Source organism: Myotis yumanensis, unplaced genomic scaffold (genome assembly GCF_028538775.1).
Source record: "Myotis yumanensis isolate MYYU_CA2020_CCGP unplaced genomic scaffold, mMyoYum1.0.hap1 SCAF_1, whole genome shotgun sequence".
NCBI lineage: Eukaryota > Metazoa > Chordata > Mammalia > Chiroptera > Vespertilionidae > Myotis > Myotis yumanensis.
In genome coordinates this window covers 72,635,631-72,651,197 of record NW_027223752.1, presented here as the reverse complement: position 1 = coordinate 72,651,197, position 15,567 = coordinate 72,635,631, and the positions used below count along the sequence as shown (strand labels likewise).

General features: G+C 39.9%; 1 protein-coding gene across 2 annotated transcripts in view; it reads left to right on the top strand.

The window, feature by feature from the left end:
• Nucleotides 1-508: 508 nt before the first annotated feature.
• Nucleotides 509-15,567, top strand: part of BUB1B (BUB1 mitotic checkpoint serine/threonine kinase B) — a 67,622-nt gene continuing 52,563 nt past the window's right edge. For both annotated transcript variants that reach the window (XM_070405107.1, XM_070405098.1), the window contains exons 1-4: nt 509-615; nt 3,640-3,786; nt 10,582-10,641; nt 11,049-11,193. In XM_070405107.1, the coding sequence (XP_070261208.1) occupies nt 584-615; nt 3,640-3,786; nt 10,582-10,641; nt 11,049-11,193 (384 nt within the window). In that variant the 5' untranslated portion in view covers nt 509-583. The remainder of the gene's footprint in view (nt 616-3,639; nt 3,787-10,581; nt 10,642-11,048; nt 11,194-15,567) is intronic.

Genomic DNA, 15,567 nt, shown 5'->3' with positions numbered 1-15,567 from the left:
TGGGTCAAAGTAGCCTAAGAACTCTGGACACATGTGAGACTTGGGGCAGACATTAGGGGATGATCATATAGCCTGGCCAGCCACCCCAGAAAAAAGTCAAGCCAAGTGCAAGCAGGCAAAAATTTCTCCCTACACTCAAAAACATCAAAGAAATTTTGGTGCTTAAAGTGTCTTTGACTTGGCCCAGAAACTGGCCTTACACGCAGAAAGCACCTGCAAAGAATTTATACCCCTCAAACCTGGGGCCCCTGGCAGCCACCGATCCTGGAAACTACAACTCCCATTATGCACTGCGACTGCGTGGGTTAAACTACAAACCCCAGAATGCCTTGAGCAAGAGGCGCGAATAAGAGCGGAGGGGCGTAGTTACGTCGTCCGTGCGGGACCGTTAAATTTGAAAGTTGGCGGCTAGCTTGGAGGTGGCTGGTTCGTTACGGAGTTAGGTGCGTGATTTCCCTACGTTGCGGAGCACCCTCTAGTCGCTTTGATACCTCCAAGGACAGGTTGTAGAAGGAAGCCCCGACGGTGTGCGGCCCCGAGGAAAGGCCCACAGCGGGACAAGGACCTGGGCCGGGGATGCAGGATGGCGGCGAAGAAGGAAGAGGGTGCTTTGAGGTAGGTGCGAGAGCTGAGAGCTGGTCCTGCGAGGTCCCGTGATACCTAACAGGAGACCGAGGCCCCTCTCGGAACAGGCAAGGAGAAGGGCGCACGGTCAGCAGAAGAGCAGGCCGGGCCGCAGCCTCCCTCCTGGTCGAGTCTGACGCCGGGGGCGGAGGTGCAGACTCAGGGTAAGCCCTGCCCTCCGCGTGGCCGGCTCTGAGACCCGCTCCCTGCCGCTTCAGCAGGAAGGAGGCTCTGGGACCTAGTGTTACAGAGAACTTGGAATTGGGGTGGGGGAGGTGGTGTGTGCGTTTGTATCTCAGCTCAGCCATTTGCTGGCTGTTTGACCTTGGACACGTCTCAATATGGGAAATATTGGTATTAATCTTACCTTGCCGGGTTCTGGGAGAATTCCAAAGTATTCGTAAAGTGACTGACTCCAGATAAGTGCTCAGCAAATGGCAGGAGCTGTAATGATGGCGGTAGCATAGTTAGAAATCCGAGCCCTTCTCCGCGTGCTTGCCGCTTTTCCATCTGTAGAGTATGTATGACCTCTTCTGGGTTGGAATTCTCTGCGTTTTCATTCTGGGCTACACCATGCCTAGATCAGTGGTTCTCAACCTTGGCTGCGCATTAGAATCACCTGGCTGGGAATCTTGTTAAAATCCTGACTTCTGGGCCTCATCATTAGTAACAAAGAAGCAGAATTTCCGGAGGATGAGGCCCAGAAATCAGGATTTTAACAGGATTCCCAGATGATTCTAATGTGCAGCCAAGGTTGAGAACCACTGGCGTAGATAAATGTCACGTCACGAGCTCTTTAGTTCATGCAACAAGTACTTATTGACAACCTACTAAGTGCCAGGTGCAGCAAATAAAAGACACAAAAACCCCTACCCTCGTGAAACTTGAGTTCTGGGGTGAGGTGTGGGTAGAGACAACAGACAGTAAGTGAGATAAATAAAGTAAACGTTAGATGGTGGTCACTACTTAAAAAAAAAAAAGGTGGGGCAGAGGGGGTTGGTGCAATTTTAGACGGTTTTGAACAGGGGGCCTCGCTGAGATGGTGTCATTGGGGTCAAGACTTGAAAGATGCTCGCTAGCTAGTCATGCATTTATGTGGGGGAAGTGCAGAGGCTGGAGGGTGAGGGTTGGAGGCGGAGCTACACCTGCACGTAGCTGAAGCCCAATGAGCCAGGAGAGTCCAAGGGAATGAAGGAAAAAAGGTGAGATGCAGGCATTGTAAGGACTTGGCTTTTACTCTGATTGTAGTTGAAAGCGGAAGAAACGTGGTCTGACATGGATTTAAATTGGATCCCTTTGGCTGCAGTGTTTAAAAGACTAAAGGTAGAAAAGGATGGAAGCAAGGAAATGAGTTAAGAAGTTTTTGAAATAATCCAGGCAGGAGAAGTGGCAGCTTGAGCCAAGCTGGAAGCAGTAAAGATGGTGAGAATAGGTTGATGTCTAGATATATTTTGAAGGTACAGCCAACAGGACTTGCGGAGTGACTGGGGAAGTGTGAGAAGAGTGTCAAGGTTTGGTACCAAGACTTTTGAGCAACTGGAAAAATGAAATTGAGATGGGGAAGACTGTAGGAGGAGGAGGAGGAGGTAAGGGAGGAGTCCCAACTCAGTTTAGGGCATTTAACTGAGATCATTTAATTGCTAGTTTAAGAGCAAGAGAAGAAATTCAGATGAACTCAAGTATTTATTTATTGCTTACTAGTGTCAGATCCTGTGTTAGACCATGGGGGATACAAAAATAAATGGCATGGCTGTTACAGGATTCACACAATATTAAAAAGATGTGAGTAGTTACAACCTAAATTAACTTATTTTCTTCTTCTCCCTTCCCCTCTTCTCATTAATCCTCACCCGAGGATATTTTTCCATTGATTTTTTAGAGAGTGGAAGGGAGGGGGAGAGACAGAGAGAGAGAAAAAACCCCACATTAATGTGAGAGAGACACATTGATTGGTTGCCTCCCGCTTGGTCCCAAAACCAAGGTATGTGCCCTTGACTGGAATGCAACTCATGACTCTTTAGTCCATGGGCCAATGCTCAATCCACTGAGCCAAACCAGCTAGGGCTTAACTTCTTTTCTTTCTTTTTTAAAAATATATTTTTATTGATTTCAGAGCGGAAGGGAGAGGGAGAGAGAGAGAAACATCAATGATAAGAGAATCATTGATTGGCTTCCTCCTGCACACCCCTACTGGGGATCCAGCCTGCAACCCAGGAATGTGCCCTTGACCAGAATCCAACCTGGGACCCTTCAGTCCGAAGTCTGACTTAACTTATTTTCTTTAAGAGAGATTTGCTCTCTCATCTAGACTGAGGTCACAGATATCTTTCATTCAATTTTGAAGATTAGTGCCTAATCTGTCTCTGTTTCAAATCCAGAAATAATGCCTGTCATCCAGACGTAGGCTTTTATCTGACCATGACAGAGCTCTGAAGTTCAGAGTCCATACCCAATATGGTGATTGCCTCCAAAAAAAAACGTGCGGAGATTCCCTCCCCCTCCCCCTGCCCATGGGCTTGATAGAATGGGGGTGGGGGGGTGGGGGGGGGCATTTGTGACCAGTAAAATGTATTTTTGTCTGCTTCTGCTCTGGGCTAGCTATATATGTAAACTTTAGTTTTAAGTCATCAGCTGAAATATTGGTATCATTCTGATGAACACTTTGCTAATTTTAAATTAAACTAGATGATGCGTTCCGTGGTAGGCATAGAACTACTTTTTGTCCACTTTGCCAAATTTATAATAATTGTTTCCCTTTTTTCCTTCCTGCCTTAAGCTTTATTCTTGTAATACTGTCCACAGTACCCTGCTACATTCTCTCTTCCATTGGGCAAATACTATAGTCATAAACTTGGAAATCAGATCACAGACGCAGAAGCTTAGAAGTGTAATAACACTACTAATGTGCATGCCCACGATATTCAACCCAAAAATCATGAATAATCATTTATCGCAATAATCTCGTGATATATTTCAATATTGATATGAAACTTATTTTTGTTTTCCCCTTCACAGTGAAGCCATGTCTCTGGAGGGAGATGAATGGGAGCTGAGTAAAGAAAATGTACAGCCCCTGAGACAGGGGCGGAGCATATCCACACTTCAGGGTGTATTGGCACAACAAGAATCTGCCCGTAACACTACTCTACAGCAGCAGAAACGGTGTGTAGAACATTTGGGGCTCAACCTGTCATTGTTCATCCCCAGCTGTGGTAGAAAATGTGTGTGGATCCATGCACAATGGCATAAGGAGTACTCTTTAAAAATTGGTAGTATGAGAATCTGTTCCTCATATGTTTTCTCATCATGACAGCTATCTGAAGATCTCAAGTATGATTAAAAACAAGAGCTATAGGATTTCATTTCATTGTGAAGCAGCCAAACTCTTGTATCAATAGAAATGCATCTTATACAGGGGGCACTGAGAAGCAAAGTAAAGCAAGTATCATATTACTATGTTTTCCAAAAGTATTCTGTCATTCTGAATCCCAAACAGAATTAGCTCTTTTATTTGATAGTAACCAATTAGAGAAATTTCTTCCTTAAATTCTGAGTACTGAATGAGATTGAATCCGCTATCTTTTATGTGTATTCAATTATTAACTTTTTAGGAAAGTATTTTTGACAATGTACCAAAAAGGAATAGTGATCTCCAAAGAAAATGTAAACCCGAGAGAAACTGAATTTATACTAGAAAGTGTCTCAATAATGATTTAACAAACTCTGGATAAACAAAAACTGAAAGAAAAAAAAACCTACATTATTCAAATGGACCTATGGAACTTGCTTTCCTTTGTCTAATAATGTTTTGATAAATATGCTTTTTTTCGAAAAAGTAAAGTATCCGTTTCTATCCTGGGTCTCTGACAAAAAAATTCTTCCATCCTATATAATAAAAGCCTAATATGCTAAGTGTCCAGTCATCTGGTAGTTCATTCAACCAATCAAAGCGTAATATGCTAATGATATGCTAAGGCCGCTCAACTGCTCGCTATGATGTGCACTGACCACCACGGGGCAGACGCTCCAACTGATAGGTTAGCTTGCTGCTGGGGTCTGGCCAATTGGGACTGAGTTAGACGGGCCAGACACACCTTGCAGCCCTCCCCCTGTCCTTCTCCGGCTGGTCAACCTCCCACGTCCCTCCCCGGCCCTGATTCTGCACCGGTGGGGTCCCTCTGCCTGCCTGCGCCCTCTTGCAGTTCGGGACCCCTCGGGGGATGTTGGAGAGCTGGTTTCGGCCCAATCCTGCAGGCCAAGCCGAGGGACCCCACTGGTGCACAAATTTGTGCACCGGGCCTCTAGTCATAGATAAATTATAATTTGGGGTTATGTAATGAGTATTCTTGTTCATCTCATTGGATCTTTAAAAGCATTGGGCCGAAACCAGTTTGGCTCAGTGGATAGAGCATCGGCCTGCAGACTGAAAGGTCCTATTTTATTGATTTTTTACAGAGAGGAAGGGAGAGAGATAGAGAGTTAGAAACATCGATGAGAGAGAAACATTGATCAGCTGCCTCCTGCACATCTCCTACTGGGGATGTGCCCGCAACCCAGGTACATGCCCTTGACCGGAATCGAACCTGGGACCCTTGAGTCCGCAGGCCGACGCTCTACCCACTGAGCCAAACCGGTTTCGGCAATAAAATATATTTTTAAAAAAATAATAAATAAATAAAAGCATTGGGTTTTATGATTTTGCTTCAGAGCTGGTAGTATTCTGTTCTTCCTGGCTTCTGTGACATTTTACTAGTTTTTTTCACTTCTCCAACTACACCTTTTTCTTGTTGACTTCCTACTGCATTTTACCTAAGTTCTTCCATGTTCAGGTTTTCCAGGATTATTTAACTACTGTATACATCTTTTACTTGCTTTCCAAATATCTTTTTATCTACCTGTAATATATAATTAGATAAATGTTTCACCAGTTATTAAATAGTGAATCTCATTTTTAATATATAACCTTTCTTTTTCTATTTTATTTTGGTTAGTGGTACCAAAACGCACCTGAATGTTCTTATTTACTGCTCTCTTACCCTAATTCTATTTAGTTGGTTCCTAAGGACTAGCAATTTTTAAAAAAATATAATTTACATTCAGTGAAATGCTTAGATTTTTATGTATACCATTTAATCAATTTTGACATGCATTTCAAGACAGAACATTTTCATTACCTCTCTCATGCCCCTTTCCAATCAAAGCAACCAGTGATTAGATTTCTGTCAACATAAGTTACTTTTGCTTATTCTAGAATTTTATATAAGTGGAATCATATAGTTCTTTTACTCAGCATGGTTTTTTCCATATTGCATGTAGAAGTAGATTGCTCCTTTTTATTACTGAGTAGTATTCCATTTGTTTATTCATCAATTGGTGGACATTTAGATTCTTTCTGATTTTGTTTGTTTTATGAGTAAAGCTACTATGAACATTCTTATACAAGACTTTTTGTGGGCATAGATTTTCACTTCTCTTGGAAAGGAATTTCTGGGTCATAGAATAAATATATGTTTAACTTCTTAAAAAACTGCCGGTTTTCTAAAAAGGTTGTGATATTTTACACTTCTACCACCAATGTACAAAAGTCTATTTGCTCCAAATCCACTCCAGTATTTGATGGTGTCAGTCTTTTTTGTTTTAGCCATTCTGGTGGATGTGTAATAGTATCTCCTTATGGTTTGACTTCCCATTTACTATCATGGTGACTAATGGTAGTGAGCACATTTTTGTTGTTGTTAATTCTAACCTGAGGATATTTTTCCATTGATTTTTAGAGAGAGTGGAAGGAAGGGTTAGAGACAGAGAGAAACATTGATGTGAGAGAGACACACATCAATTGGCTGCCTCCTGCACATGCCCCAACCAGGGCTGGGGATTGAGCCTGGAACCAAGGTATGTGCCCTGGAATAGAAACCTGGACCCCTCAATCAAAGGGCCAACACGCTATCCACTAAGCCAAACTGGCTAGGGTTTATTGGCCTTTTCTATAACTTCTTGTGTGGTGTATTAGTTAGATGTTTTGCTCAGTTTTAAAATTAGATTCCAGGAGTTCTTTATACAGACTGTATACAAGTCCTTTAGCAAATATGTGTTGCAAATATTTTCTCCCAGTCCATGGCTGTCTATTTTCTTGGTGGTATTTTTTGATAAGCAAGAAGTTTTTAATTTTCATGGAAAGAAATTCATTAGTGTTTTTCTTTTTGATTAGTGTTTTTTGTGTCATCTCTAGGAGATTGTTGCTACTCCAAAGGTGCAATGATATTCTGTTTTCTTCCAGTAGCTTTATTGTTTTAGCTTTTATGTTTAGGTCTATGATTCATCTTAAATATATCCTTGTGTATAGTGTAAAGTTGGAGTAAAAGTTCTCCCTCCCTTCCCTCTCTTGCCTCCCCCAATATGGATATCTAGTTCTGCCTCCATTTGTTGAAGAGATTTTTTTAATTTTATTTTTATTTTCCCTGTTGAATTGCTTAGGGGTCCTTGGCAAAAATCATTTGCTTGTATATGTGTGTATTATTTCTGGACTCTGTTCTGTTCCATTGTCCTAACTGTCTATTCTTTGACCAATTATTCATTGTCTTGATTAGCTCTGTATGTGGTAAGTTTTAAAGTCAGGTAGAGTGTGTTCTTCAAGTTTTATTGTTTTTTCAAAATAATTTTAGCTATTTTTGGTCCTTGGTCTTTCCAAACAAATTTTGAAAATCATCTTTTTAATTTCTATAAAAGAAAGACCTGGGATTTTGATTGGATTGCACTGAATCTATAGATTAATTTGGAGGATGGCTGATTTTTACTAGTAGTGTCTCAGTTTTTATTTTTTCACCATTTCTGCAGATAATCCCCTCATCTGGTACTTAAATTGCCATTTTAGCTTTATAATTGTAGCTGCTTTCCTAATGGTCTTAGTCTTAAAATGTTACTTGGTTAATCTTTTTGAAATCTTGTCATATTCAAGATACTCTCCAATTAAAGAACCAACAGTGGCTCATGCCCTTCTTACCTCTCCAGATAGCTCTGTTTGTTTCCAATATTGATTTTATGTTATAGCTCAATTTCTTCTGGTTAAACTTTCCCACCTTCACAACTTAATTTAACACATTGCGTACCGCATAGAAATCTCTAAGACATACGCCAGGGACCGCACGTTTTTTGGCAAACTGCACGTTATTTAAATCATCATAATGCACTTTAGGTGTTGTTTTTCAATAATTATAATATTTTTACTTACAAAAACAAAGTTCCTAGTACTTTTTTAACGTATGGTACTGCGTAAAACATTTTCCTCTATGAAGAGGGACCAAACAAAATTTACATAAGTGTCTAGATTCGCTCCTTTTTCCATGGGCGTGAAAAACGAGAACACTCGTGAGCAGTCCTTAACAGATGGCACGCGAAACATGACAAAACTCCTGAGCGGTACGAAATGTGTTAATATTGATTTCTCTTCTGGAAAACTCCCTTTTTCTTTCAAATGTTATGGGTTCTTCACCTTCTGAGCCTGCTGCTTTGATTTCTTAAAGCCTTAATGATCCATTCTTGGCAATTGTAATATACTGTACTGTTTTGTATTTTTTGTTAATTTTTCATTTTAAACTTTGTCTTATCCTATATAATAAAAGAGAAACATGTAAATTGACCGTCCCTCTGCTGCACTCACCAGCCAATCAGGAGTGAGTATGCAAATTAACCTGACAAAGATGGCGGGTTAATTTACACAAATAGGTGCAGAGCGGGAGAGTCTGTGGAGAGTGGAGCAGTTTGGGGAAATTGGCTCCCCAAGCTGCCAGACGGAGAGTAGAGAGGGAGAGCTGGCGGCTTGGAGGACTTGGCAGGCAGAGTGGGAGGCCATGGGACAGAGACAGAGCAGGAAGGGAAAACCAAGAGTGCGGAGAACACCAGAAATGCTGGGAATCGTAGTTCTGGTGGCAGACGGATCTCCTAGACCAATGGTTCTCAACCTTGGCTGCACATTAGAATCACCTGGGAATCTTTTTAAAATCCTGATTTTTGGGCCTCATCCTCCGGAAATTCTGTTTCTTTGTTATGGGGTGGGGCCACAACATTAGTAACAAAGAAACAGAATTTCTGGAGGATGAGGCCCAGAAATCACGATTTTAGAAAGATTCCCAGGTGATTCTAATCTGCAGCCAAGGTTGAGAACCACTGTCCTAGACACTAGAGCAGTGATGGCGAACCTATGACACACGTGTCAGAGATGACACGCATGTCAGAGGTGACACACGAACTTATTTATTTTTTTTGGTTGATTTTTCTTTGTTAAATGGCATTTAAATATATAAAATAAATACCAAAAATATAAATGTTTGTTTTACTATGGTTGCAGACATCAAAAAATTTCTATATGTGACACGGCACCAGAGTTAAGTTAGGGCTTTTCAAAATGCTGAACGCCGAGCTGAAAAGGTTCGCCATCACTGTACTAGAGCAAAGTGAGCCTGGATCAAGTTACTGTTGCAGTGGGGGATGGAGGGAAAGCAAAGGTGAGAGACATAAGTAAAATCAGAGTGTCTAGGAAAAATTAAAGGGAAGATATCCTAAAACTTCCAGGATATCTCCACCAATAAAGCAAAGCAAAAAAAAAAAAAAAAAAGCCTCTATTCTTCTCTGAGCAACAAACCAAACTGAGTTGGGGTCTCAGACAATTCACTCATATGATTGCAAAGACAGACAGAAACTCCCGGATTGGAGAGGGCTCCCCTGAGGGCTCCTAGATTGGAGAGGGTGCAGGTTGGGCTGAGGGACCCCCGCACCTCCCAGTGCACGAATGTCATGCACTGGGCCTCTAGTTAGAGTATAAATGTCTTTGTGTCAGGGACTATTTTATTATTATTTAATCAAACATAACCTCATACAGTTTTTGTTGATTTATCTAAATTGTGGTTTATTACCCAATTTTCCCTCTATTCTAACTGGTCAGTCTTAACTCTTATAGCCCTTGGCCTTTCCCAGATTTTTACAAAGTCATTTTTTTTACTTTCTTTAAGGCACTTCCCAAATTACATGATATTACTCTTCTTTGACCAATGTTGCCCATGGAATTTTCTTTAACTCTAAGACTTGTGCACGCGCGTGTGTGTGTGTGTGTATCTATTTAGTTTGTTCCATACTATTATCCTATATAATAAAAGCCTAATATGCTAAGTGTTCGGTTGTCCGGTCATCCATTCAATCAAAGTGTAATATGCTAATGATATGCTAAGGCCGCTCAACTGCTTGCTATGACGCGCACTGACTACCAGGGGGCAGACACTCTGACTGGTAGGTTAGCTTGCTGCTGGGGTCTGGCTTATCAGGACCTACCAAGACGGGCCGGGCACGCCCTGGAGCCCTCCCACGCCCTTCCCTGGCCCCGATTGTGCACTAGTGGAGTTCCTAGGCCTGGCCTGCTCCCTCTCGAAATCTGGGCTGAGGGACACGCGCCACCCCCCCCCCCCCCCCAAAAAAAAGTGCAAGAATTTCGTGCACCATGCCTCTAGTATACATATAAAATAATAGCTTTCATTTATTGAGTTATGTCTAAACATTTTACATTTAAGACTAATCAACCTAATAAGATAGGTACTAGTAGTATTATTATCCCATTTTGCAGATGAGGAAACTGAAAACAGAATTTAAATAGCTTGTCCAGTGTCACTCAGTGATTACTGGAACTGCATTTGAACCTAGGGAGTCTTGTTCCAGGACTTTAAATTGCTGTGTAATACTGCTTTTTTATATGTTTCTTGGAATTTGTTTCTCTAATTTCTACATGTTTTGTTATGTTACCAGGCAGAATCCTAATTATCTCTATTCTTATTCTTGCTGTTTAACAAACCCTCAAACTCCAGTGTAGTTATCTAGATTCACATTAAACACTTAATAAAAATGGAGGTGATACTTACTTATTTGGCTACTTTAACTATTGCTTATGTTAACATTGTTTTGTTTAAATTTTAGGGAATTTGAATCTGAAATTCGATTTTACACTGGAAATGACCCTCTGGATGTTTGGGATAGGTGAGTATTTTTTATTCAAACTTAACAGATGAATCCTTATGGCCATGCTTCTCAAATTGGGGTTTATAGAACAGTGTGCCAGAATAAAAAGTGGTGTCTTGTGGACAAAGAAACAGTATAATTATAGTGTCTCTTCCTGAGGTATTCAAGACTAAAGAAATTTCAAGTTTGTAGCTGTGAACTACACCCTTTTATCCCCATCTCCATTATTTCCAATTGGCACTTATTAGAGATACTTGGAAAAGTCTAAGGGATACAAGCTTAGGACATGCCATTGAGGACCTCTAAATAAGCATACTTTCAATACATTAGATATTTCTGCTTTAAAAAATCCAGAATGGGTCTTGAAGCAAAAACAAAAGTTTAATGTACTTTTAAAATGTTCTTTTCCTTTTCTTCTTGTTCAGGTATATTAACTGGACGGAGCAGAACTATCCCCAGGGTGGGAAGGAGAGTAATATGTCAACATTACTGGAAAGAGCTGTAGAAGCACTACAAGGAGAAAAAAGATATTATAATGATCCTCGGTTTCTCAGTCTCTGGCTTAAATTGGTAAGTTTCAAATACCATCTTTTAAAACATTAAACCAAAAGATTTTCTCTAGAAATACCCGGTACACCAAAAATGGCAGAACCTGAGCCTTTTAGTAGATACTAAACATTTAATAAATATTCAATATTTGGTAAATTGGTTTTACTTTAAAGATAGATTTTAATGTTTTATACCTCTTTACGAGTGATCACAAGGCTGATATACCTTTCCGGGAGTGTGTTACTTGTTTGTTTGTTTGTTTGTTTTAAATATAATTGGGTCATGCAACTGTATTGGAGGATAATGTGTAGGATCTAATACATGACATTAGTAAAATTGGTAAAAGCTTTTGTAGATGATTCTGGTATCCCTTTCTCTGCTTTTTGAGAGTCATTATCATAAAAAATGATGTTTAATTCTTCATTTCTCTTTGGGCTTCTTTTACCTAGTTTATTGCTATATCCAAAAATGTCTGCCTGACTATATTGTACTGTCTTACTTGACATGTAATTATTTTATTTCTAGAACACTTGAGGGTTTCTTATGAAAATATCTTCATAACTAATAATGACCAGGTTTTCTTACACATTAATTTCATTGCTTTTATCCTAAAAGAGATAAGAAAAAAGTAAATGATATTCAAAATACAGTGTTAGATAATGGATAATTAGATACTTATAAAAAAATTATTTATTTATATATTTATTTATTTTTTATATTAAATCTTTATTGTTCAGATTACATTTGTTCCTCTTTTTCCCCCCCCATAACTCCCCTCCTCCCAGTTCCTGCCCCACCCTCCACCCTCACTCCCCACCCACTGTCCTCATCCATAGGTGCACAATTTTTGTCCAGTCTCTTCCCGCATCTCCCATTCCCCTTACCCCCCCAAGAATAGTCAGTCCATTCCCTTTCTATGTCCCTGATTCATTATAATCACCAGTTCATTCTGTACATCAGATTATTTATTCACTTGATTCTTAGATTCACTTGTTGATAGATGCATGTTTGTTATTCACAATTTGTATCTTTACCTTTTTCTTCTTCTTCCTCTTCTTAAAGGATACCTTTCAGCATTTCATATAATACTGGTTTGGTGGTGATGAACTCCTTTAGCTTTTCCTTATCTGTGAAGCTCTTTATCTGACCTTCAATTCTGAATGATAGCTTTGCTGGATAAAGTAATCTTGGTTGTAGGTTCTTGGTATTCAGCACTTTGAATATTTCTTGCCATTCCCTTCTGGCCTGCAAAGTTTCTGTTGAGAAATCAGCTGACAGTCGTATGGGTATTCCCTTGTAGGTAATTGAGACTCTTTCTCTTGCTGCTTTTAAGACTCTCTCTTTGTCTTTTGCTCTTGGCATTTTAATTATGATGTGTCTTGGTGTGGTCCTCTTTGGATTCCTTTTGTTTGGGGTTCTCTGCGCTTCTTGGACCTGTAAGTTCATTTCTTTCACCAGGTGGGGGAAGTTTTCTGCCATTATTTCTTTAAATAGGTTTTCAATATCTTGCTCTCTCATCTTCTGGCACCCCAATAATTCTGATATTAGTGCGCTTGAAGCTGTCCCAGAGGCTCCTTACGCTATCTTCATATTTTCGGATTCTTTTTTCATTTTGCTTTTCAGGTTGGGTGTTTTTTGCTTCTTCGCATTTCAAATCTTTGACTTGATTCTTGCGCTCCTCTGGTCTGCTATTGGGTATAATATTCTTTATTTCAGTCAGTGTATGCTTAATTTCTAGTTGTTTTTTTATCATAGCATCGAGGGTCTCATTAGTTTTCATGAGGCTCTCATCAAGTTTATTGGCAGCTTGTAGCACATTATTGCAAGCCCTCAAAATTGCGTTTTTTAGCTCTATATCCTCCATTTCTGTCATGTTTTTTTGTCTCCGCATTTTTTATGCTTTCTTGGTGCACCCCCTTGTGGTCTTTGTGCGCAGTCTTGTTCTAGTTGAGCCTGGATTGTTGTAGTTAATACTAGAGGGATTTGACCACCAGGCTGACTGGCTGTGAGAATCAGCTGTGTGGAAAACTTCTGTCCTCTGGGGAGGTGCTAATCTAGCCTTTGCCTGAGGCGATCCGGCAAATGGCTCAGCGCAGGGCTTGTGCGGGGCGGGATCAACAGGGCGGGTGGAGGGAGCAGTTATGGCTGCTCTCAGTCCTGTTCCCAGAGGCTCTGCTTCTCAGAACCCCGGCAGCCGCTGCAAACCTCGGAGAGAAAGCTGCCCTCAGATTCCAACTGATGCTGGACAATCCCGCTTCTCCCATCTGAGTCTGAGTCCCTAGAGACTCGCCCGGATCTGGAGCCCAGAGTCTGAGACTCACTCCTGACCGAAAATGACAACCGCGCCCTCAGCCACCAGCCCGCTTTGCGCGCGCACCTCGGTACCTTTATATTTTCCACACTGCACCTCCTCTGAGCCTCGGTATGCTGTTCTCTTTCCTTCTAGTTGAAGGGTCTCTCCTCAGCCAGCTTTCCTGTGGTTCTGGGTGATGTCCATTCTGTCTTTTAGTTGTATTTTTGAAGTGGTTGTTTGCGGCAGCAGTCTCCGATGTTTACCTATGTCGCCATCTTGTTGATCTCCTAAAAAAATAAATTTAAAAAATTATTTAAAAAATAGGTAATTTGCCGTAACCGGTTTGGCTCAGTGGATAGAGCGTCGGCCCGCGGACTGAGGGGTCCCAGGTTCGATTCCGGTCAAGGGTATGTACCTTGGTTGTGGGCACATCCCCAGTAGGAGGTGTGCAGGAGGCAGCTGATCGATGTTTCTCTATCATCGATGTTTCTAACTCTCTATTTATCTCCCTTCCTCTCTGTAAAAAATCAATAAAATATATTTTAAAAAATAAATAAATAAAAAATAGGTAATTAGATACTAGATTAGATAATTCTAAATAATGGAATATTTACAGTGACTGTTGTAATATGACAAAATATTGATATTTGAAATTGATAAAATTTTTGGCTAAAATATCTCTTGGGAGGGCCCAACTTTTATTTTTTTCAAATTTTATGTTTCAATTACACTTTACATTCAATATTATTTTGTATTGGTTTCAGGTTTGTTTCTTGGCGCTCTATTCTGTTCCATCGATATATATGTCTGTTTTTATGACAGTACCATGCTGTTTTGATTACTAAAGCCTTATTGTATAGTTTGATATCAGATAATGTGATACGTCCAATTTTGTCCTTTCTCAAGATTGCTGTGGCTATTCAGGGTCTTGTGTGATCCCATATCAATTTTTGGATTATCTGTTCTAGTTCTGTGAAACATGCTGCTGGTATTTTGATAGGAATTGAATCTATAGATTTTCTCGGATAGTATGGACACTTTAATGATGTTAATTCTTCCTATTCATGAGCACAGTATATGCTTCCATTTATTTGAAACTTCTTCAGTTTCTTTCTTTAGCATCTTATAATTTTCCAAGTATAGTTCTTTTACCTCCTTGCTTAAATTTATTTCTAGTTATTTTATTTTCTTTGAGACAATTGTAAATGGGATTATTTTCTTAGTTTCTCTTTCTGATAGTTCATTATTGGTTTAAAAAAATCGATTTCTGAATATTTATTTTGTGTCCTACTACTTTGCTGAATTGATTAAACAGTTCTAGTAGTTTTTGATGAGATTTTTAGGGTTCTCTCTCTATATGGTATTATGCCATCTGCAAGTGATGAGGTTTACTTCTTTCTTTCCAATTTGGATGCCTTTTATTTCTTCTTGTCTGATTGCCGTGGCTAAGACTTCCAGTATTGTGTTGAATAAGAGTGGTGAAAGTGGACATTCCTCAACTAGTTCCTCATCTTAAGGGAAACGCTTTTAGTTTTCCCCCATTGTGTATGATGTTAGCTGTGGGTTTGTCAAATACGGCCTTTATTATGTTTAGGTATGTTCCCTCCTTTCCACTTTGCTGAGTTTTCATCATAAATGGGTGCTGGATTTTGTCAAGTGCTTTTTCTGCATATATTGATATGATCATATGATTTTTGTCCTTTATTTTTTTTATGTGGTGTATCATGTTAATTGATTTGTGGATTTTGTAGCATTCTTGCATCCCAGGAATAGATCCCCCTTGATCATTGTTAATGATCATTTTAATGTATTGCTCAATTTGGTCTCTTAATATTTTGTTGAGGATTTTTGCATCTATGTTCATCAGGGATATGGCCTATACTTTTCTTCCTTTGTAGTGTCTTTATCTGGTTTTGGAATTAAGATAATTCTGTCCTTGTAAAAAGCTTGGGAGTCTTCCCTCCTCTTGAATTTTTGGAATAGTTTGAGGATAAGTGTTCTTCTTTGAATCTTCGGTAAAATTCGTCTGTGAAGCCATCTGGTCCAGGACTTTTTTATGTTGTGAGGTTTTTTTTATTACTGCTTCTATTTCATTCGTTGTT